This window comes from Monodelphis domestica, chromosome 5, assembly GCF_027887165.1.
Source record: "Monodelphis domestica isolate mMonDom1 chromosome 5, mMonDom1.pri, whole genome shotgun sequence".
Classification (NCBI taxonomy): Eukaryota; Metazoa; Chordata; class Mammalia; order Didelphimorphia; family Didelphidae; genus Monodelphis; species Monodelphis domestica.
Genome location: NC_077231.1, coordinates 112,432,848 through 112,456,865, shown reverse-complemented (window position 1 = coordinate 112,456,865; position 24,018 = coordinate 112,432,848). Strand labels below are relative to the sequence as shown.

General features: G+C 35.8%; 1 protein-coding gene across 2 annotated transcripts in view; it reads left to right on the top strand.

Annotated features, from left to right (window-relative positions):
• Window positions 1–17: 17 nt before the first annotated feature.
• The window catches only part of CCDC77 (coiled-coil domain containing 77), a 43,019-nt gene continuing 19,018 nt past the window's right edge, over window positions 18–24,018 (top strand). The window contains exons 1-8 of one of the 2 annotated variants that reach the window (XM_007503793.3): window positions 18–152; window positions 1,435–1,492; window positions 6,150–6,378; window positions 12,932–13,074; window positions 14,302–14,398; window positions 15,762–15,828; window positions 16,468–16,556; window positions 17,415–17,563. In XM_007503793.3, coding sequence (XP_007503855.1) covers window positions 1,452–1,492; window positions 6,150–6,378; window positions 12,932–13,074; window positions 14,302–14,398; window positions 15,762–15,828; window positions 16,468–16,556; window positions 17,415–17,563 — 815 coding nt within the window. In that variant the 5' untranslated portion in view covers window positions 18–152; window positions 1,435–1,451. Of the gene's footprint in view, window positions 153–473; window positions 627–1,434; window positions 1,493–6,149; window positions 6,379–12,931; window positions 13,075–14,301; window positions 14,399–15,761; window positions 15,829–16,467; window positions 16,557–17,414; window positions 17,564–24,018 lie in introns of those variants that run through there. The other variant, XM_056799094.1, reaches the window with a different exon arrangement.

Here is a 24,018-nt window from a genome sequence, read left to right as displayed (position 1 = left end):
GGTCGCTTTCTGTGGCGCCGCGTTCCCTTCCCGTTTAACTTGGGTGTTTCGGTTGGGATTGCAGAGCCCGGCGAGACTTTTTTTTTGAGCATACGAGTCCTAGGAACCCGGACGCTGAGGGAGACATTTTTGGCCTTGGGTCGGAATATTCGGTGAGAGGGAAAGGCTCTTGTCCTGGGACCAGAATGCTAGGCGGGAGGACTGGGGCGAACCGGAGGGAGGTTTGTCGGACTTCTCCGAGCTTTCAAGGACCTTAGGGAGGATCAGTTTCAGCTCTCCCATTTTACAGATGAGCAAACTGAGGCCCAGAGAGACGACCTAACTTAGTTCTAGATCACAGGTCGGAAGCATCAGGGTTAGGATTTGAACCCAGGCCCCTTTAAGGGATTGTGATGCCTCTTTCATCAGACTAGGCTGCGAAAAGGACAATTAGAAGGATCTATGCAAGGGGTTGCTAGGTGGCTCAGTAGATAGTTAGGCTTAGAGATCGGAAGTCCTGCGTTCAAAAGTGGCCGGAGACATTTCCTAGACGTGTGACCCTCAGCAAGTCACTTAACCCCCATTGCCTAGCCCTTACCGATCTTCTGCCTTGGAACCAATACACAGTAGTGATTCTAAGATGTTAGGTAAGGCTTAAAAACAACAATAACAACAACAACAAAAACTCAGGGCCTGCCTTCAAGGAGCCTACCTTTTTTAGTAGGGGAGATAGGACATGTATGCACATAACCATTGTCCATATTGGGACATGGTAAAGTGCAAGGGAGAGGGCCACAAAAGCTGGAGGACTTGGGCAGAGTAGGTTGGCAGAGTCCTGATGTGCCAGTTGACAAACTTTTCACTAAAGCTAAGACATGGTGATGTAAACGAAGAACAGATTCTTATAGATAACTTTCATTAGTATTTTATTGTGCCAGCATTTTACTGGCTCTGAAACCGATGAAGATTTTAATTAATAGTGAACAATTTTGAAGCCACTATCAAAGCACTTGCTTCTTATTTTTCCAAGGAAAGAGAAATAACTCGCCAAACTCCTTGTTTATAGACTTAATACTTTCTCCATGTCATCCATTTCATTAATCAACTAGATCATCTTATTAATTCCTGCTAGAAAGGAAAAAAAAATATTAACCAGATTGTATTTAGAGAAATTTAGTTCTCGTCCTTGAATTTCGTGATTGAAATATGTGGTATTCTCAGATTAACTTCGAAGCAAAGTGGAACTTCTTGAGAATTCAGTGTAGTGGTTATTATAGTCAAACAGTAGGGTCCAAAGTAGTGTTTCTGGGGCTGCTTCTTCCAAGCTGCCCTGAACAGGTGGGCATGTTAGATGTAGTGATGCTGGGGAATTCATTATTGCTGACTGGGTAATAGAAACTTTGTGCTTCCCCGTTTCTTTATGTTCGCATATTCTAAATTTTGTCTCTTTGGCAGGTGCTGGAGAAGGCAGTATGTCTGAGTATACCTTATCCTCTACCCCTGTCTCCCAAAAGTAAGAAACTTCCCTATTTTAAAGGGTTTAAAACAATGTCACACTCTAAGCTTTGTCTGAAATAACAGCTTTCTTATGGCTGCTAGGGGGATGCATTTCTTGAACTTGGATTTGAAGGAACCTTATGTATTGGGAGGGGAAGACAAAATATTAGTGTGAGGAAAGAGTTGTGGTAATTCCTAGTCTGACTTTTTTAACTCCCATATTTTGGCTTCCCTAGTGCTCACTTTCACAGTTTGGTTAGAGAAAAGTGGCAGTTGTCCACAGAGAACTAAAATTTCTGAACCCTGAAAAAATTATTTCCATTCCTGTTTATGTAAAATTTGCAATAAAGTCAGTTAATAGGGGGGCAACTGGGTAGCTCAGTGGATTGAGAGCCAGGCCTAGAGACTGGGAGGTTCTAGGTTCAAATCTGACCTCAGACACTTCCCAGCTGTGTGACCCTGGTCAAGTCACTTGACCCCCATTGCCTAGCCCTTACCACTCTTCTGCCTTGGAACCAATACACAGTATTGATTCTAAGACGAAAGGTAAGGGTTAAAAAAAAAATAAGTTAATATATCGGTACTCCTGGCTATTTTACTCAAATTACAATACAATTATCCAATATAATACCCACTATTAGGCTACAAATTGTTTATAGATTTAGCTATGTCAGTCATAGTCATATCTGTAGTGATAGTTCCCACTTATATAGAACTTTAAGGTTTACACTTAACTTTCCTTCATAACGGACATGATTGTTTCAAATACTACTAGTCTTCCAACAGGCTAAGTAACTTGCCTATGGTCAAACTGCAAAGTGTCAGAGCTTCCTGACTGCAGATGTAGACCACTTTGGGATATACCACATTTCCCTTCTCATTGTAGAAATGGGAATTTTAATCTTGGTTCTGCTGTAAACTAATTATATCTGGTTCTTATCTCTCTTTCAGCCTCCATCATCAGTTCCTACATCTGCAAAATGTTGGCAGTACTTGTAATACTAACTTGTTCCCCAGAGCTATTACTGGGGATAGTGAGAGATGATAACATCTTTTGAAAATATAACATTTATGTAATATCGTAATTCCTACATTTTAAATTATTTTTAAAAGGTTGCTTTCTCTCACATCTTTATTTTACAGTCTTCTTATTTCTAAATGTTTTAGTTGGTAAATAACAACAAAAAAAGTATATCTGAAACCATCACTTCTTTTTTCCCCCCATTTTGAACCATGATCCTCTACTTTTTTTTTTAACCCTTACCTTCCTTCTTAGAATCAATATTGATTCTAAGGCAGAAGAGTGGTAAGAGCTAGGCAATGGGGGTTAAGTGACCTGTCCAGGGTCACACAGCTGGGAAGGGTCTGAGGCCAGATTTGAACCTAGGACCTCCCATCTCTGGGCCTGGCTCTCAATCCACTGAGTTACCCAGCTGTACCCCCTCTACTTCTTAATACATTTTTGCATAGGTGATTGTGATCCTCAGCTGGTAAGATCTGAGTATAAAATGTATCTGTCAAACTCCTGTCTTGACATGCTGTAAGATAGGAAACTTTAATTTTCAGATGAGGGTTTATGGCTGAAGATCTCATATTTGCTAAAAATTTTCCAAACTTTTGATGATTGTAGGCCTTTGCTATTTAGGACATCTCTTTCTTAGAACTTGAAAATTCAGATAATAAAAATAAACATTTATTAAATGAACAGTATTTTTTAGACAATATATTAATCTTGCTACCTTAACAAGCACAGGTATTCCAATATATAAATAAGAACATAAGAATATTTAAGAAAAAGTGAAACCTTTTCAAAGAGTTATTATATTAAATATAATAATAAAAGACCAGCAATTAGTAAATTTTATGTTTGGAAATTTATTTACTAATTGTTGATCTTTTATTAATTAGAACTATGCTCTAACAGTCATTGTTCTTGCTTTTGTGATTCTTTTTTACTTTGTCAGTCTATTTAACATGGTCTTTTTTGCTGTTATTGTTATAATTGATTATATATAGCACATATCTTTTGGTTTTACTCTCTTTGTTCTATATTGTTTCATGTCTTGTTTTTAAATTTTTTTATAGTTTTCAATTTTTATGGTGTATTCCAATAAGTTTTTATTCCAGTAAGTTTTTATATTCCAGTAAACTTCATAACTTTATCTATTGTATGGAGGTTAAAAATTTTTTTAATTTATTTTTCAAAGTATAATTATTTTATTTTTTTAAAATAATTTTCCATCATTACATGATTCATATTCTTTCCCTCCCCTTTCTCAGAGCTGACAAGCAATTCCACTGGGCTATACATGTATTATCACTCAAAACCCATTTCCATATTATTCATTTTTATAAAAGAGTAATCTTTTAAATTCAAAATCTCAAATTGTATACCCATATAAATAAGTGATAAATCACATATTTTCTTCTGCATTTCTTCTCCTCAATAAGTTAAAAAAATTTTTTTTATTAAAACTCTTAGTTTTCGTCTTAGAATTAATACTCGATATTGGTTCTAAGTCAGAAGAGCGGTAAAGGCTAGGCAATTGGGATTAAGTGTCTTGCCCAGGGTCACTCAGATAGGAAGTGTCTGAGGCCAGATTTGAACTCCTCAATAAGTTTTTTTTATAACCATATTTCTTTTATGTAGAATACTATGCCCTGCCCTGGGGATAAACACAATCACCAATGAAAAAGGTCCTGTATGTCAGGGCCAGTGGTGGGGGGTGGGAGAGTATACAGGAAGCAGAGGAAATGATCAACATTATAAAAGGCTGCTTCGAGAAGTCAGGCTAAATGAGAAATTGGAAATGGCTATTGAATTCAGCAGTTATGAGATCATTGGTAACCTTGGAAGGAGAAGTTTGCCTTCAGTGTTAGAATGGGAAGTCAGGATGTATGAGTTTAAGAAAAGATTGAAGAAATGAAGGCATGTAGATGACCTTTTCAAAAAATAGAAATTTGGTGGGGTATCTTTTGCTTTAATATCATTTAAATTTCCCCTTTTGTCCCTCGTCCTCTTCCTTCATACAGGGATATTATTAAAACAATTTGTTTTAAAGAAAAAAAGTGAAAAAAACAATCAAGATTTTAATAACATTTCAAAAATTACATGCAGTGTTCTACATATATGGATATCCCACCCCTGCAAAGGAATAGAGGGAGATGTCTTCTTATATTTCTTCTTTGGGATCATTCTTGTTCTTTGTAATTTTACAATTCACTTTCAGCTGTTGTGTGGTTTTTGTTCTTTTCATTTACATTTTGTAGTCATTGTGTGTACTTCTTATTTGACTCTGCTTACCTCATTCCTCATCAATTCATGTAAGTGTTTCCATTGATCTTATTTGTTGTTTCTTTAGAGCACAATAATACTCTATTACATTTGTGTACTATCGCTTATTTAGCCATTCCTCAGTTGATGGGTAATAGATGATCTTTTGTAAGGGTTTGATTATGCAAGGAAAGAGCAGTTAAGTGATGAAGTACATAATAGAGTGCTGGGCCTGGACTCTGGAAGACTTGAGTTCAAATATGACCTCAGATACTTACTAGCTCTATGTGACCCATGACTAGTCATTTAACCCTGTTTGCCCCAGTTTTCCTCATCAATAAAATAAGCTGGAGAAGGAAATGCAAATCACTCCAATATTTTTGCCAAGAAAACCTTAAATGAGTACAGGAAGAGTCAGTCATACAAGAGTGAAACAATTGAACAACAAGAAATTCAAGAAAACAGAAATAAAGGATAATAGCCTGAGGGCATGACTTTCAAAATAAAAGTTGGTTATTGCTAAAGGACACCTGGGCATGTTTGTAGGCAGCAGGGATGGAGTCAGTGTATTTCAGTTTGTTTGATGCAATGGTGATGAACCTAGAGCACACATGCCAGAGGGGTCACTCAGAGCCCTCTCTGTGGGCCTGCCTGCCATCGCCCTAGGACAGAATTCACCAGAGTTTATTAGTGTGGCTGGGCTGCTCACCTCCCCCTCTCCATGCATGCCTGAGGATATCACCCACCTCTCTAAAAGGTTTGCTATCACTGGTTTAATGCCTACTATGTGCCAGTCTCTGTGCTTGATTGAAAACAGAATAAAGGCAGTACTCAAGGACAGAAGAGGAGATGGGGAGTATACAAACATACAAGGGGGAGGCATTGATTGTGGCAAGGAATAATGATGCTTCTTCATCAGAGACTGGAGCAAAGAAGGAAAGAATCAGGGATCATTAAGAGGGCTTATGAGGTGTGAATTTGGGAAAAAATGAGTCTGTGATGGATATCCATCTATAAATTTCATTTTTAAATGATATTAGTATTTTATTTCTAACACCTTTAAATGTTCCTATAGATCCATAGCCAATACTGGTAATCTTTGTCAAAATGTAAGGGGGAAAAAACCTGCTTTAAAAGGAAAGTTTTAAATGTGTTTGTTGTTTTTTTTAAATAGCTGATTAAAAGGGACATCTCAAGTAAAGTTATTTATGGGATTCAGAATTTAAGTATTATTCAACGCAAGATTTGTTTGTAGTAGCTAATCATACTACCTGGTATGATATAATCAAATCTCTATAACTTTCAAAATAAATATTTGAATCTAAGTGTAAACCAGATTGTCAGAATTCCATAAATATTAGCAAGCTTCAGTTTTCACTTCTGTGATGTTTTCAACTAGGTTTCCAGTCTCCCAGAGCTCTTCTAAGAGCTATACCTCTTCTAGAGAAACATTTCCTATAGATTCAGAGGCGTCAACTCCCCTGCCCTCAGTTACTGAACGCCTAAACTTCATCTGCCCATCCAACGAACTGTTGGAGTATTACCGAAGAAAAGTACTTGAGTGTGATGAACAAAATGAAGAAATATTGAGGAAACTGGAAAAATATAGCCTCATATTTAAGGACCGGGTAAGAAAAAACAATGTGATCTTCATTCTAGTATTTTTCTTTTTTTTTTAACCTACTTATTCAAATTTATATTCACATCTAAATTTAAATAAATATGTAACATATATTTATGCTTTAAAAAAATTTTTTTTTGTTACAATACTCACTTTATTTCCCTTCCTCTTCTCCGTCCACCCTTCCCACAGCCGATGCGCAATTTCATTGGGTATTACTTGTGTCCTTGATCAGAACCTATTTCTATGTTATTGTTTACACTAGGATATTCTTTTAGAGTCTACATCCCCAACCATATCCCTTTGACCCATGTATTCAAGCAGTTGTTTTTCTTTGGTGTTTTTACTACCACAGTGTTTCCTCTGAATGTGGATAGTGATTTTTCTCGTAGATTCTTCCAAGTTTTTCAGGATCACTGCATTACCACTAATGGAGAAGTCCATTACATTTGATTGTACCACAGTGTATCAGTCTCTGTGTACAATGTTCTCCTGGTTCTGCATCAATTCCTGGAGGTTGTTCCAGTCCCCATGGAATTCCTCCACTTTATTATTCCTTTGAGCACAATAGTATTCCATCACCAACATATACCACAATTTGTTCAGCCATTCCCCCATTGATGGGCATCCCCTCATTTTCCAATTTTTTGCCACCACAAAGAGCGCAGCTATGAATATTCTTGTACATGTCTTTTTCCTTATTATGTCTTTGGGGTACAAACCCAGCAGTGCTATGACTTGATCAAAGGGCAGACAGTCTTTTAGCACCCTTTGGGCATAGTTCCAAATTGCCCTCCAGAATGGTTGGATCAATTTACAACTCCACCAGCAATGCATTAATGTCCCAACTTTGCCACATCCCCTCGAGCATTCATTACTTTCCATAGCTGTTATGTTAGCCAATCTGCTAGGTGTGAGGTGATACCTCAGAGTTGTTTTGATTTGCATTTCTCTGATTATTAGAGATTTTAGAGCACTTTTTCATGTGCTTATTAATAGTCTTGATTTCTTTAACTGAAAATTGCCTATTCATGTCCCTTACCCGTTTATCAATTAGAAAATGGCTTGATTTTTTGTACAATTGGTTTAGTTCTTTATAAATTTGAGTAATTAGACCTTTGTCAGAGGTTTTTGTAATGAATATTGTTTCCCAATTTGTTGCTTCCCTTCTAATTTTGGATGCATTAGTTTTGTTTGTACAAAAACTTTTTAATTTGATGTAATCAAAATTATTGATTTTACATTTTGTGATTTTTTTCTAGCTCTTGCTTGGTTTTAAAGTCTTTCCTTTACCAAAGATCTGACAAGTATACTATTCTGTGTTCACCTAATCTGCTTATAGTTTCCTTCTTTATGTTCAGGTCATTCACCCATTCTGAGTTTATCTTGGTGTAGGGTGTGAGGTGTTGGTCCAAGCCTAATCTCTCCCATACTGTCTTCCAATTTTCCCAGCAGGTTTTATCAAATAGTGGGTTTTAGTCACAAAAACTGTGATCTTTGGGCTCATCATAGACTATCTTGCTGAGGTCATTTATCCCTAGTCTATTCCACTGATCTTCCTTTCTGTCTCTTAGCCAGTACCAAATTGTTTTGGTGACTACTGCTTTAATATTATAGTTTGAGATCTGGGACTGCAAGTCCTCCTTCCTTTGCATTTTTTTCCCATGATATCCCTTGGTATCCTTGATCTTTTGTTCTTCTAAATGAACTTAGTTATGGTTTTTTTCTAATTCAGTAAAGAAGTTTTTTGCTTGTTCAATGGGTATGGCACTAAATAAGTAAATTAATTGTCATTTTTGGATTGTCATTTTTATTATGTTAGCTCGTCCTACCCATGAGCAATCAGTGTTTCTCCAATTGCTCGTCTAGTTTTAGTTGTGTGGAGAGTGTTTTGTAGTTGTGTTTATATAGTTCCTGTGTTTGTCTCAAGTATTTTATATTGTCTAGGGTGATTTTTAAATGGAATTTCTCTTCCTAATTCTTGCTGCTGAAATGGGTTGGAGATATATAGAAATTCTGATGATTTATGCGGGTTTATTTTGTATCCTGCGACTTTGCTAAAGTTGTTGATTATTTCAACTAGCTTTTTGGTTGATTCTCTAGGATTCTTTAAGTAGACCATCATATCATCCACAAAGAGTGATAGCTTGGTCTCCTCATTACCAATGTTAATACCTTCAATTTCTTTTTCTTCTTTAATTGCTACTGTTAGTGTTTCTAGTACAATGTTACATAATAGAGGTGATAATGGGCATCTTGTTTCCACTCCTGATCTTATTGCGAAGGCTTCTAGTTTATCCCCATTGCAGATGATGTTTGCTGATGGTTTCAGATATATACTGTTTATTATTTTTAGGAAAGGTCCTTCTATTCCTATACTTTCTAGTGTTTTCAATAGGAATGAGTGTTGTATTTCATCAAAGGCTTTTTCTGCATCTATTAAGATAATCATGTAATTTTTGTCAGTTTGCTTGTTAATATGGTCAATTATGTGGATAGTTTTCCTAATATTGAACCATCCTTGCATTCCTGGTATAAATCCTACCTGGTCATAGTGAATAACCCTTGTGATGACTTGCTGCAGTCTTTTTGCTAGGATCCTATTTAAGATTTTTGCATCTATATTCATTAGGGAGATTGGTCTATAGTTTTCTTTCTCTGTTTTTGACCTGCCTGGTTTTGGGATCATTACTATATTTGTGTCATTAAAAGAATTTGGTAGAACTCCTTCTTTCCTTATTCTTTCATATAGTTTGTATAATATTGGTTATATTGTTATTGGTAATCTTGGTAATATATTTCTTCCTCTGTTAGTCTAGGCAATTTACATTTTTGTAAGTTATCATCCATATCACCTAGATTGCCATATTTGTTGCCTCATAATTGGGCATAATAGTTTTTAATGATTGCCTTGATTTCCTCTTCATTAGAGGTTAGGTTTCCCTTTTCATTTATGGATACTATCAATTTGGTTTTCTTCTTTCCTGTTTTAAATTAGACTGACCAGTACTTTGTCTATTTTATTTGTTTTTTCTAAGTACCAGCTTCTAGTCTTATTTATTAAATCTATAATTCTTTGACTTTCAATTTTATTAATTTCTCCTTTGATTTTTTAGGATCTCTAATTTAGTCTTCATCTTAGGATTTTTAATTTGTTCACTTTCTAGTTTTTTTAATTTGCATGTCCAATTCATTGATCTCTGCCTTCTCTAATTTGTCGATATCTGCCTTCTCTAATTTGTTAATATATGAACTCAAGGATATGAATTTCCCTCTGAGTACTTCTTTGACTGCATCCCATAGATTTTGAAAGGATGTCTCATCATTGTCATTTTCTTCAATGAAGTTATTAATTGTTTCTATAATTTTTTTCTTTAACCAATTTTGAAGAATCGTATTGTTTAATTTCCAATTAATTTTTTACTTGTCTCTCCATGTAACCTTACTAATTATTTTTTTCATTGCATTGTGATCTGAGAAGGTTGCATTCATTATTTCTGCTCTTTTGCACTTGTTTGTAATGTTTTTAGGCCCTAATACATGGTCAATCTTTGTGAACGTACCATACCCTATTGAAAAGAAGTTTTATTCCTTTTTGTCCCTATTTGTTTTTCTCCACATATCTACTAACTCCAATTTTTCTAAGATTTAATTCACTTCTCTTACCTCTTTCTCATTTATTTTTTGGTTTGATTCCAAACCAAAAATGGTCACTATATTACCCTTCCAGTGTATTGATGTTCTCCCCACTCCCGTCATAAGCTTCTTTGTGACATAAATTTACCCTCTTTTGTTTTTTTTCCCATTTCTTTTAGTATTAACCTCTTTTTTTAGCGCTAGTTATGTATATCTATATATATATATATACACATGTATATGTATTTATGCATATATATTTCTATATACCTATTTATGTCTTGCTATTTCATCCTATAGAGTATGTCACTGTTCCCTCTAAGTGTAATTCTTCTAGCTGCCCAGGTGATAACAATTTTTAAGAGTTACCAATGACCTCTTTTCTTATAGGGATACATATCATTTTAACTTATTGAGTCTCGTAAAAATTTTTGTTGTTTTTTTTGTTTTTCTTTTTTCCCTCTTTTTAAATTATCTTTTGATGGTTCTCTTGAGTTCTGTGCTTGGACATCAAATTTTCTGCTCAGGTCTGGTCTTTTCTTTACAAATTCTTGGAATTTTTCTATTTTGTTGAATGACCATACTTTCCCCTTAAGAATATAGTCATTTTTGCTGGGTACTTGATTCTTGGTTGTAGACCTAGTTCCCTTGGTTTCTGGAATATCATATTCCATGCCTTTCGGTCCTTCAGTGTAGATGCAGCCAGATCCTTTATTATCGTCACTGTGGTTCCATGGTATCTGAATGACTTTTTCTTGGCAGCTTGTAATATTTTTTCTTTGGTCTGATAGTTCTTGAATTTGGCTGTAACATTCCTGGGTGTTGTCAGTTGGGGATTAAGTACAGGAGGTGATCTGTGGATTCTTTCAATCTCCACTTTTCCCTCTTGTTCTAGAATATCAGGGCAGTTTTCTTGAATATATGATGTCCAGGCTTTTTCTTTTGTCATGGTCTTCTGGTGGACCAATGATTCTTAAGTTGTCTCTTTTCTAAATCTTCTGTTTTGTGAATGAGGTGCTTCATAGTCTCCTCAATTTTTTCATTTTTTTTTATTTTGTTTTATAGTGTCCTTTTGCCTTGTGAAATCACTTGATTCTAGTTGTTGTATTCTGGTTCTTAAAGACTAGATTTCATCCCTGGCTTTTTGGTCATCCTCCTTCTGGTCTGATTTTCTTTGGAGGTCATCTTTCATCCTCTTTGCCTCATCTTTCATCTCCTTTGCCTTGTTTTCAAGCTGGTTGATTTTGGCTTTCATGACACTATTTTCTTTTTCCAGATGACTTATTTTAGTTTTTAAGTTCTTTTCCCAATTGTCTTCAGCCTCTCTTAATTGTGTTTTGAATTGCATTTTGAGTTCTTCTAAAGCCTATATCCAATTCTCTGGGATTTCTGATTTTTCCTTTGCTGATTCCTCCCCCTCTGTTTCGTTCTTTCTTTGATTGTTACCTGTATAAAAGCTGTCTATTGTAATTTCTTTTTCTGTTGTTTGCTCATATTTACCCCTTCTTTGCTCCCCGTATTTGTCTGTGCTCTTGCTCCTCTCATTTTTGGGGGGTTTCTATCAGTCTCCCTTCTTGGAGCTCTGACAGAAGGTCTCTCCCTCCAGTCTGTGGGGGAGGGGTGTTGTAGTTTGAGCTTCCCTGTCCTCTGAAGACTTTTGATGGGATTAAGTTCAGCTGGGTTGGACTGGATGTTCCCTGAGGCCAAAACCTCCTGGAAGGCCAGAGCAATATGGAGAATATGTAGCTTTGTCCAGGCTGCCAGCTCTGCGCTCCCTCCCCGGCTCCTTCCCCGCTGCCTGTGTTTGATGCTCTGAGCCCGGCACAGCCCTGCCCACAAGGTACACCCTCCAGACCAGTGCCTTTGCTCGCCCAGAGGTTCCCGCTGCCTTTGGAGGCTTAGTGCTCTAGGTGGGGGTGGGGGGGGTGAGGGGTCCTGGGACCTTCCTTCTGTCTTCCCCTTAAACCCGAGTATTCTCAGATTCCGGCTTTTGGGGGGCGCACCTTTTGGCTTGAGTCCAATACAGGAAGGTTCCTTGGCTCTGTCTTGTTGTTAGGTTTGATTTTCAGTCTCCTAGGAGCAGTCAGTTTGTGATTAGTAAGGAAGGGTTTTCAGAGGTCTGAACTTCTGCTGCTTCTAAGCTGCCATCTTGACTCCGCCTATCCATTCTAGTATTTTTTTAATAAGTTTGTTCTTTAAATTATAGTTAGGGGCAGCTAGGTGGCTCAGGGAATAGCATGCCAGACCTGGTGACAGGAGGTCCTGGGTTCAAATATGGCCTTAAACACTTCCTAACTTTGTGACCTTGGGCAAGTCCCTTAACCTCAATGTCCTAGTCCTTACCACTCTTCTGCCTTGTAATGGATACTTAGCATCACTTCTAAGATGGAAGGTAAAGGTTTATTTAAAAAAACATTATGGTTAGAATGTGAGTACCTGTAGGAATATCAGTTTGTGTTCAGAGTATGTGGGTGTAAAGAATGCTGCATTAAAATGTGTTAATCATACAGAATCCTGGGATCTTGAGGCCCTACAAGCTACACCCCTCAAAGGGAAGATGGTGCTAAAAGATTTTATGTAAATTCTGTTTCTTAATACATACTCACACATCCCTTAAATGGAGCAAATTTAATTTAAATGTCCTCTCACATATTTTGTACCAAGTTGTACAAATAACTCAGGCCCATAGATAACCTATTAGAATATTCTATATTGTTAACAGCATGTAGCTTAAAACACTTTCAGGAACTGACAATTCATATATTATGACATGGTAGTTAATTGACTGTGTTCTCAGAAATCATTCCCACTATACTTAAATAATATGAAGTCACTGTATTGAGTGTTACTATGTAAACTAGATATGGTTATATTTAAGAAATGCCCTCTTAGGGTCATTTAACCTGCTTTTTTTTTTTTTGTAGCAACAACTAGAGTTGGAAATCCAGCAGAGGGAGGAAGAGATTACTGAGTTACAGAAGGCCCTAAGTGACATTCAAGTCTACCTCTTTCAAGAGCGAGAGCATGTTTTACGCCTCTACTCAGAAAATGACCGATTAAAAATCAAGTACTGAGCAAACAAAGGATCATAATACTATAGAATTCAAAATTGGAAGGGACCATAGAAATCATCTGGCCCAATCCTCTTTTTTATCCGATGCGAAAACTGAGATGCAGAAAGTTTAAATGAGATGCCCAAGGTCACATAGATGGGGATTTGAACCCAGAAACTGTTTTCTCAGTCTAGTGTAATTTTCACTCCACTGTGATTTGAGATGGGGATAGATTTCAAGTATATCCTGGACAAAAACAATTTTTTCATTCTTTGTAGTCATACTATGTAACATTGCTTTTTACTGATTTGAAAGGAAAAAACAACAACTGTCCAAATCCCATTTCCTTTTCATTGACGGCTAAGAAAACATTTCTGAGTTTTTCTCTCTGAAGGCCATGCTTTATTACCTGAACTTTTATGAAAGTGGGGTTGAATCCTTATTAGTGGCCTGATTAATATAATATTAATATAATATGAAAATGAATGGGAAACTGGTCAATATCCCTTTAACCATTAACATATATATTGCTATTCATTTTAATTAATTAGATCTTTTTAGTTGTATTAGCCACATGCTGTTTTTAAGAACATTGTGGGTCAATTCAGCAACTCAGCAAGTATATTAGAAATATTTTATCTAGCCATTTTCATAATTCATATTGTCCTAGAACTAAACCAACTGATAGTCATCAGATCAAGTCTACAAAAATTGCCAGATATCTTTACATAAGGAGCTGTGGCGATAAGAAAAGGGTACACATGCCGCCAATTGGGAATGAGTTCCAAGAGCCATGATACTAGAGCTCTGACCTATTTTTATTGTCATAAAAATACTTATTTTGCTGAAGGATCTCTATTTCTTTAAAAAAAAATTCTTTGAAATCTAGGAGTATAGACATACTATTCCTAGTAGATAATTAAATTTGGATTCAAGAGAACTTTGTTTATATAACTTGACTCAAACACTTACTAACAGAGTGTCTGGGCAAGTCAACTTTTCTGAGCCACAGTTATAAATGAGGATCATGATATTTGTACCACCTTTATTAATTAATTTTAGTGAAGAAATTTCTTTGTGAATTTTAATATGACATGTAAATGTAAATAGCTTTTATTTCCCTATAGACCTGTAGAAACAGGCTGACTTTTTTTTTTTTCCTGCAAGGTAGAATGCCCATCAAATGGAAAAGGGTATATATTCTAGGAACAATTAATGATAATATTCTCTACTCATTGTAGGGAGCTGGAAGACAGAAAAAGGATTCAACATCTCTTAACTCTAGTGGGAACAGCTTCTAGAGAAGTAACCTATTTTTACAAGGAACCTATACACAAAGTAAGTGATTATTGGGATAGCCCAGTTTTTGTGTGTGTGTTTTTTTTTTTTAAATAAAGTATGAATAAGGACTCAAAGTTACAGAAAGAACCTAGAACAATCAAAGCAATTGTGACCAAAATTTGTAATGGGTAGAACTGGACAGAAAAACAGAACCTTAATCCTTATTTTTATAATAACTGTCTTGCAACATAATTTTGTTCAACAAATATTGAGAAACTACTTTGTACAAGACACTGTGCTAATTTTTTTGCCAAATACAGAGAATGAGACAGTCTTTGCCTTAATAGTGTTTATGGTCCATTAAACTAGGAGCTGTTAAGACACACTGTCTCTAAGATAGAATATTTACATTTACATATGTAGACACATACATAAAACACAACATAGAATATGAAAGTATATGAGAGGATAGAGCTTAAGGTAAGATTACTCCCAGCTAAGGGGATCAAGGAAAATTTCATGACAAGAGATGGCATTTGAGCTGGGACTTGACTGAAGGGTAAAAATTGGATTGTCCATACTGTAGGCGAAGAACATTCCAAATATAATAATGAATACACGCAAAAACATGAATATAATTTATTGTTTTTTTTTAAACCTTAAGTTCTTGAGTTTTTTTACAGATTTTCTTAAGCTTATACTTATTATTTCCTCCTTTGGAATTCTCATTACTTGGCCAATATTAAGAGTGAAATTGGGGTAGAGAATATAGAAACTGAGGAGAATTTATCTCTGCTGATAAGTTTTTGTTTGTAGCATATCAGTTTATATATCATGGATTTTGACATTCCTTAGAGTAGGAAATCGTTCTCTAGTGACATTTTGACCATGTGGTAACTGGATGCCAAGTGGTACCAGCAAGAACTTTGACTTCTTTCAAAGATTGGGATCCTGGGAAGGCAGCTGGGTAGCTCAGTGGATTGAGAGCTAGGCCTAGAGAGATGGGAGGTCCTAGGTTCAAATCTGGCCTCAGACATTTCCTACATGTGTGACCCATGGCAAGTCACTTGACCCCCATTGCCTAGCCCTTACCACTCTTCTGCCTTGGAACCAATACATAGTATTGATTCTAAGGTAGAAGGTGAGGGTTTAAAAAAAAATCGGGGGATCCTGGCCCATAAAGAGAATAAATGGCTTATCTGGGCTCAGGGTGAATCAGGTCCATGCTTTGGTATTATAAGGAAATATGAATCCCAAGCCTTAATGTTTTTGCTTTGCCCACAGAGTCTCGTTCTTGATTTAGTCCTTTAAATCCATATGCATCATGGTGAATGTGCCATAGGCAAGATTTTTAATCTTAGAGATATAGGTTGAAAAGTGAAATGGTTCCTCTAAAGGGAGCGTCTCTTGATTCTTTCAGGTCACTGTTCCCCAGAAGACTGGTCTTTTCACGCAGCCACTTGAACAAGAGTTCATTTCCAGAGCAGGTACCAATGAGTAAATATTTTTCTTTGTAATCCAAACAGCTAAATGAGTGATAATTTTTAAAAATGCTATATGATAATAGTTGATATTCATAATAATGAGCTGGTGACACTTTCAGATCTGAAGAGCTTTGTAAACAATTGAAGAAAGATTAATTAAAAAAAAATTATGGTTAGTATTGTATGTTATTTTGCAATTCTTCTGAAAATTAATAATCCAAATGTGATACATGGGTGTATGTATGTATATGTGTGTATATATGTACACATATCTGTACATATGTATGGGTATATATTATTTGACCAGATTGTTTCATTAATATTAATGTTTTCACCTGGATGAACAGGAATTACTAAAATAGATTTTTTGCTCAGAGGGAGCACTATGTAACTCATTGCAGTATTTGGTAAGGGAAAAGCGTGTTTTTAATCAGGAAAGAGTCTCACAGAGTTCCTTACTGTGATCGCTTTTTAAGGGGAAAAGTGCTATAGTACTTCTTTCTGTCCTTTTTCTACTACGACTCCTTTCTGAGATCACACTCAGTACCTTTGCTTTTCCTTGCTAGAATAAAACTGGTAACGGTCCATCTGGAAGAAAAACCAAATAGGTTATTTTCCCAACTAACCTGTTTTCTATTGCAGGTACTAAAAGAAACTTGGGAAGACCAATAAAAGAGCCACAAGAAAGTCCTGAGAAATACCAAAGGGACAATCAGACGCTTGTGCTACAGGTAGAAAATATCTGTTGGCAAACAATGACAGTTTCTGCCTTCCACAAAATCAAATTCTTATGATATGTTAAGGGCCCTCTTATAGTTTTCTACTGTATACTGCAAGATTAAGTAAAATACATAGCTTAAACGTTTCAAAACTCCAGCTTCCTGACTGTATAAAGTCCTTCTTTGGGGTAGTCTAATTAGCCAACCTTGAGTAGGAAATTCCTTTGTTAGTGGGATAGAAAATATAGGAACTAAAAGATCCTTTCTACCAAATTCATACTTGGTGCATCCATTATGTAACAGATTTTGAAGTTCATTAAAATAATGACTCATCTTCCACGGATATTTTGGCCATTAGGTAATTGAATGCCATGTAGTACTAGGATTCTGTATCTAATTATATTAGAAATCCTGTTGAAGTACTAGTTTCTAGCTATAGGTAATGACTACATTTAGGCTTGACAGCAAGGTCCAGTGAGAATATCATATAATTATTTACTTATAAAGTGGCTTTGTTTTCCTTCTCAACCAAAAAAACAAAGTACTGAAGAAAGATTATATTCTCTGGCTAGCTAGAGAGCTCCTAGCTTATCTCAATGGCCAAAAAGGAATACTAGAATGCTAGGATTAGGGAAAAGTCACTGGATTTTATTATGATACAGCCCTAACTAATTATATGCAGTTGACTATTTTGTTGTATAGTCTGGCCCCAATAAAGACATAATGCAAAAAAAGATCTGTTTATTTTTTGCTATTTATGTTGCTGTTGATTATTAATTTTCCTAGAAAAAGTTTTAGCTTCTATTCCCATGAGTAAGAGTATAACGCAACAACAGAACTGGGTATTTTACCCCTCGTTGATCTGTCTAGGTGGAATCACTGCAAGTTCAGCTTCAAGAGCAGACCAAACTTTCCAGAGACCAGATTGAAGGGCTCTTAGAAGACCGACGCATCTACATGGAAGAATCTCAGGTTCAGCATGAGAGAAACCAGGAGAGGATCAAAACTCTGTCAGACAAGTGAGTGCCTAGGAAAGACTCAACTCCTGTCTCACTTTCCCTGTATAGTTTAAAAGCAAATGATTTTAGGTTTTATGCTGTCAGCATTTTTGTTATGAAGGGGATTATTGTTACTCTGGTATAATATAGATTCACAGAACCAGTAGTTTCAGAAAGACACCTTAGCATTATAGATTTAGAGCCAAAAGAAGTCACAACTTCAACTTAAATAAAAAAAGATTTGAAGTCAGGTCTACTTGAGTCTATACCCAGGATTCTTACCCAGCAGCCTACTGCTTTCTCTCCTAGAAATTATTTTGTATTTACTTTTTATATATTTTGAGTTTATTTATCTAAATATGTTGTCAAATACTGCCAAACATAAAAAAAAAAACTGTCCTAGGTTATTTCATTGCTGCTAATAGAGAAGTCCATTACGTTCGATTGTGCCACAGTGTATCAATGCCATCAGTGTATCAGAGCGTCCTTTTTGTCTTGCTTTAATCTCTGGAGCATAGACCAAATAACAGTATCCCTGGGTCAAAAGAGATGCATAATTTAGTAACTTCTGGGGCATATTTTCAGAATGGGTGACCAATTAATAACTTTACCAGCAGTGTATAATGTTCTTCTTTTCCTTCAAGTTTCTTCAATATTTTTCACTTCCCCTTTTTTAAATCATCTTTGCAAATCTAATGAGATGCCACTTTGAAGATGCCCTAATTTATATTTCTCTAATAATAATTTGAAGCATTTTTATATTGTTTATATGAATATCATAATTACTTAGGATAGATAGTTGTCTCTTCTCTTTTTTAAAATCTCTAGGAGTGAGAACTCTGAAACTTCCCTTAAGAATCTGTTCCAGGGACTTCTCTTGACCCTAATGTTCTCTTAAACTTCTCAACTGCTTCAATGTAAGACCATTTCTCTTTTTCCACTCTGCTTTCTGGAATAATTGTTCCATAAACATTCCTTTCATGCCAAATCTTTTCCTTTCGATCTCCTTCCATCTTCTGGCCATTACAAAAACCTAGATCCTGTTACAGACAAAAGAGTGGTTGCCATAAACTGTGACCGCAAAAATATGGGTTTAAGACTTTGAATCGCCAAAACTTCAAAGATAAATTTTTAGTGTCTTGATTTTATATTAAAAATAAAGTGGTTGCCATGGGAAAAATTCCCAAATATGAAATACCCAAGTCAGCTGGGTTTTATGGAGATTTTAATTAATACAAATTAAGGAATTAAAGGAAGGGAGAGAGACAGAGTAAGAGGAAATAATAGGAAGTCTAGGGCCTAGGCCAATGACCTAGGCCTTTCTTTTAAGAGCGAAAACTAAGTCAGTCTTTAATCACTCACCACAAGATTGTCCCAAGCAAAACTCTAGTGTTCAGAGAGACCCTTCAGTTCAGCTCCTGAACTCAACTGATCCAAACTCCCTCATGAACTGGTTCAGACAGCTCCTTTAAAGAGAATTTTCTCTTATGTCACGTCCCCTAAGTTTTCACATCTACCAATTACAGTTTCCAAAGGACTGACCATTTTTAATTCACATCTTGCTATCACTTTCTTAATTCATATTTTGTTATCACCTTCTTAATTCACATCTTGTTATCATTTTCTCTGGGTAGACTAAAACTTCTGAGTAATTCACTTCTCTTTGCTAAGCTTGCCCTTTTAGTGATTAATTTAACCTTCATAGGTACTTAATACCCCTCTGTATTAGATCTAAAAATAGACCTAGCTTAAGGGCTTTTGCCTCATTATAAGTATGAGTTAAGTACCTTTTCATTGTTCAGTAAGGAGTTTTACAACTTTATCTTTCCCTTAAGGTATGCCTAAAAATATGGGTGGAGTAAGGTTAAGTTCTCAATACATTCCTGACCAAGTACCTGCATTGTTTAAATGGGGAATAACCTAACCAAATCTTCTAAGGTTAGAGTCTGAGAAATTTTAAGATTCACAATCCTCAGGACTATCTACACCTTTACTCATTCCTCTCAGTTCACTAGTTACAGCAGGAATTTGGAATACTTCCTGCTCTCCATTGCCACTTCTAGGTTCTTTCCTTACCTCCATTATTCAGTAACCTCTCTTCCTTTGAGATTCATGCAGTTCTTCTCTACCACTAGTCAAAATCCTGATACTTGTTGACTACAGACCTTCAGGTTCCTTTTCCTTCCTCAATGAGTTTGGTACATGGCTTATAATTTTTCTGCCTTTCCCAACTTCTGCCGTTATACTAGTGAATTTTAATATACATATTGAATTTCCCTTAAACACCCTAACCACTGAGTTCTTCAACCTATTCACTTCATATAATGTAGTCTTCCACCCCACTTCAGTCTCACACAAAGATGATCATACCCATACATCCCTAATGTACCAACCCGTGTTCAAAAATTCTAAAAATCCTCTTATCTGACCATAATATATTGACTTTTCATCTCTCCCTCTGGTTTGTCTGACATAACCCTACTCTTTATTCACACTAAAACCTCCTGACCCCTCAGTGTTCTCCTGGGCCATCTCCCCTGCCTTAGCTACTCCTCTTTTTTCCCCCCCATCTTGACCCCTTGGTGAATCAATTCAACTCTTCACTGTCCACTTTTCTTGAGTCTCTAGCCCTTTTATTATTTCACCCATTGTGTCCCTCAAGCCTCAGCTTTGGATCACTCCCACCATCCACTGCTTTAGCTCTTACATATGTACAAAGATAGAGAAAATTATGTAATTATTCTGCCTGGATCTATTGTAAATATATATATTATAAAACCCCTACTAGGCCCTCACTGCTTCTAGGCAACCCTTCTACACCTCCCTTAACTGGGCTCTATCTGATTGTCCTCATCAGCTCTTCCAAACCTTTTCATCCTTCCTCAGACCTCCCATAGTTATTCCTTCTCTGCTCTTTCAGCTGAGAACCTTGCCTCATATTTTATAGAAAAAAGCAAGACCAGTTGAGATCTCCTTCATCTCATCTCTTCCTCACTCTGTATCATATGCTTTCTGTAACTATCTCTTCCTTCATTTCTGTTTTATGATTTTTTACCAAGGTTAGCCTTTCTGTCTATTCAGGAGATCTCATTCCATTTCCACCCTTTCCCTTATTTTCAATCTTTCCGCCTTTTGGCTCATTCCATACTGACTACAAATGTTCTCCTTATTCCCCCATGCATAAAAAACCCTTACTTCATCTCTCCATCCCTGTGTACTCTCATTCTATATCTCTTTCGCCCTTTGTGGCTAAATACCTTGAAAGTGACTCTACTCTCTTTTGTCTCACTTTTATTAACCCTTTGCACAATACAGCTTCCAAAATTATTCCACTGAACCTCCTTCAGAGTCACTAATGATGTCTTAGTTGACAAACCCAATGGGCTTTTCTCAGTTCTCATTCTCCTTGGCCTCTCTGCTGCCTTTGACATTGTTGATCACTCCTTCATACTTAGGTTTTTAGGACATCATTCCCTCCTGGTTTTCCTCCCACCTATCTGACCACCCCTTCTCTGACTCCTTTGCCAGATCCTCATCTAGATCATGATCTTTAATAGTAGGTACCCCATAGGTCCTGTCCTGGACCGCCTTCTCCCTTGTACTACTTTACTTGGTGATCTCATTAGTTCTCATCTAATTTTAATTTAAATTCTTATTTAATCACCATCTCTATGCAAAATCTATGCTCAAATCTCCTTAGCCATTCCTAACTACTTTACTGACCTCTAGTCTTACATCTCTAAATGCCTTTCAGACATCTTAAACTGAATATCCAATAGAGATTTTAAACTCACTAGTCCAAAACAATTTATTATCTTTCCTCCTAAAACCTTTCTACCTCCTACCTTTCCTGTTACTGAAGAGAGCAATATCACCCTCCTAGTCCATCAGGCTCACAACCTAGAATTCTGAATACCTCATATCTCTTGTCCCCCTAAAACCAATCTGTGGTCAAGGCCTGTTGATTGCATCTCTCCGAACACCTTCTTCTCTTCTCTGACACTACTATCACTCTGGTGCTGGCCTTCATTGCCTCATGCCTATAATATAGTAGTTTGTTGGTAGGTTAAACTGCCTCAAATCTCTCCCTAATTCAATCCATTCTCCATTTGGCTGTCAGATTTATCCTCCTAAAGCATTGATCCAACCATATATCACACAACTTCTCTTCTTGCCCTGATGCTTACCTCTCATCCTCAGATCAACTCCAGTGGCTTCATACTGCCTCCAAGATCAAATAAAAATGCTGTTTGGTATTCATAGCCCTTCATAGCTGAGGCTTCTGCTACATTTCCAGTTTTCTTACTCTCCTCCTTACCATTTGATTCAGTGACACTAGCCTCTGGGATGTTCCTTGAACAAAATATTCCAAATCTCTGCTCTGGGCATTTTCTATGGTTCTTCTCTATGCCTAGGATATTCTCTCTTCTCATCTTTTCCTTAGGATAGGGGCCATTCTTAAATGAAGTGAACCATTTTGTTTAGATCAACCACTTCCAGACTCAGTGTTCTGTTGCCTTTTGCCAAAGGCGTTATTTTTAAAGTAGTTATATTCAACCTGCCTATGGGAAAGTGGGAAGCCTCTAATGAAATCAAGACAACAATAGGCAGATAAAATGATCTGGGCTTGTGAAACAAGTATTTTATAAAGAGAATTTATTGTTTTTACAAAAACAAAATAATGAGCAGCAAGTTCCTGTACAGTCTATTACTCTTTTTCCCAGTATTTACTGATAACCATTTTATAAGAATAGATTCATTTTTTCCACAGGAAATATCACACTTGGTGTTTGTATTTATGACCAAAGATTTGATTTGAGATGCATCATAGATATAATAATTAAAAGTAAAGTAGCTTAGAATTATACATATCAGAAGAGTAATACTAATAACTGATATGAAGCCCTTAAGTTTTACAATGGCTTTTCATAGAGATCATCTCATTTAATTCTATTGACAGCTCTGTGAAGTAGTATAAATAATGCCATGAATCTCTTGTCCTATTAATAAGAGGGGAAAGGGCTAATTGCAACTATATTTGTTCTTTTCCTCTTTATATATTTCAGACCAATGTTGCTTTGATTTTTAAAAATAAAAACCAATAGTAATTGTTTTGTAAAGAAGTTGTATTTAACTTGTGGTCAGCTATTGTTCTCAGATGTTTTATTTTTTTACTTATCTACTTTTTTCCATTCCTACCCTGCTTTTGTATTTTGGCATTTTTCTTTAACCTTCTACTTTTTCTTATTCCGTTTTGTTACTCCATTTTTAATATTAGTGTTTTTTTAAAAAATGTAAACATTCTCAAAAAGGCCAAAAATAATTATTTATTTGAAACCGAATGTTTCAGTCTGCTTGCTTTCTAAAAAAAGCATATTATAATCCTACAACCAAATGCAGAAAAACAGAAATACTAAATAATCTTTTTCTGACCAGAATTCAATAAAAATTACATTCAACAAGGGCTACAGAAAGAAAGACTAAAAATTAATTGGAAACTAAATATTCTTATTCCAAAGAATGAGGTTCATAATGCTTATTTTGTAAACATTTGGCATAATAATAACTAAAAACCCTGAAAATCACAGAAATGAAATACCAAACTGAAAGTCTAAAAAAGTGAAAACTCGTAAACAAAGCCAATAAAGGATCTGTTTTTAAATCAATAAAATAAAATTTCTAATTTCCTGAAACTCCACCCACCCCTATTCAAAATGAGTAAGTCAAAGAACAAATCATAGGAATAATTTCATTAAAAAGAATAACAGCAAGGAGACAACATACCAAAATTTATGGGATGCAACCAAGGCTGCACTTAGGGGAAATTTTTTATCTCTAAATGCTTACATCAATAAAATAGAAAAAGTAGATCAGTGAATTGGGCATGCAACTACAAAAACTAGGAAAAGAACAAATTAAAAATCCCAATTAAATACTAAGTTGAAAATTCTGAAAATCAAAGGAATGATTAATAAAATTGAAAGTAGGAAAACTATTGAAGTAATAAATAAAACAAGGAGCTGGTTTATGAAAAAAACATTAAAATAGATAAAGCCTTGGCTAATTATATTTTTTAAAAATATATCATAATTCCCACTTATCTATTCTTCTTTCTGAACTTCTGTTGTCTGCATCTTAAGAAATATTTCAGTAACCCTTTCCTTTTTGATACTACTATTGCTGACTCTTCCTTTCTTTCAAGAGAATCCTTCCCTACCCATTAAGAATCTAAAGAAGGGTTGAAAATATGCATATTCAAGCAAAATAAATCTTAAAAAATGTTCATGTCCAAAAATGTATGTCTCTTAAGTCCATCATCTCTGTTAGGAGGAATGAGTCAATAGACTTTTTTTGGAAACAAGGTTGGCTATTGCTTTGACTAGTGCTTAAGTCTTTTAAAAATGTTTTTCTTTGGAGTGTTGACCTTGTATAAATATTCTCCTGGTTCTAATCACTTTACTCTGCATCAATTCATA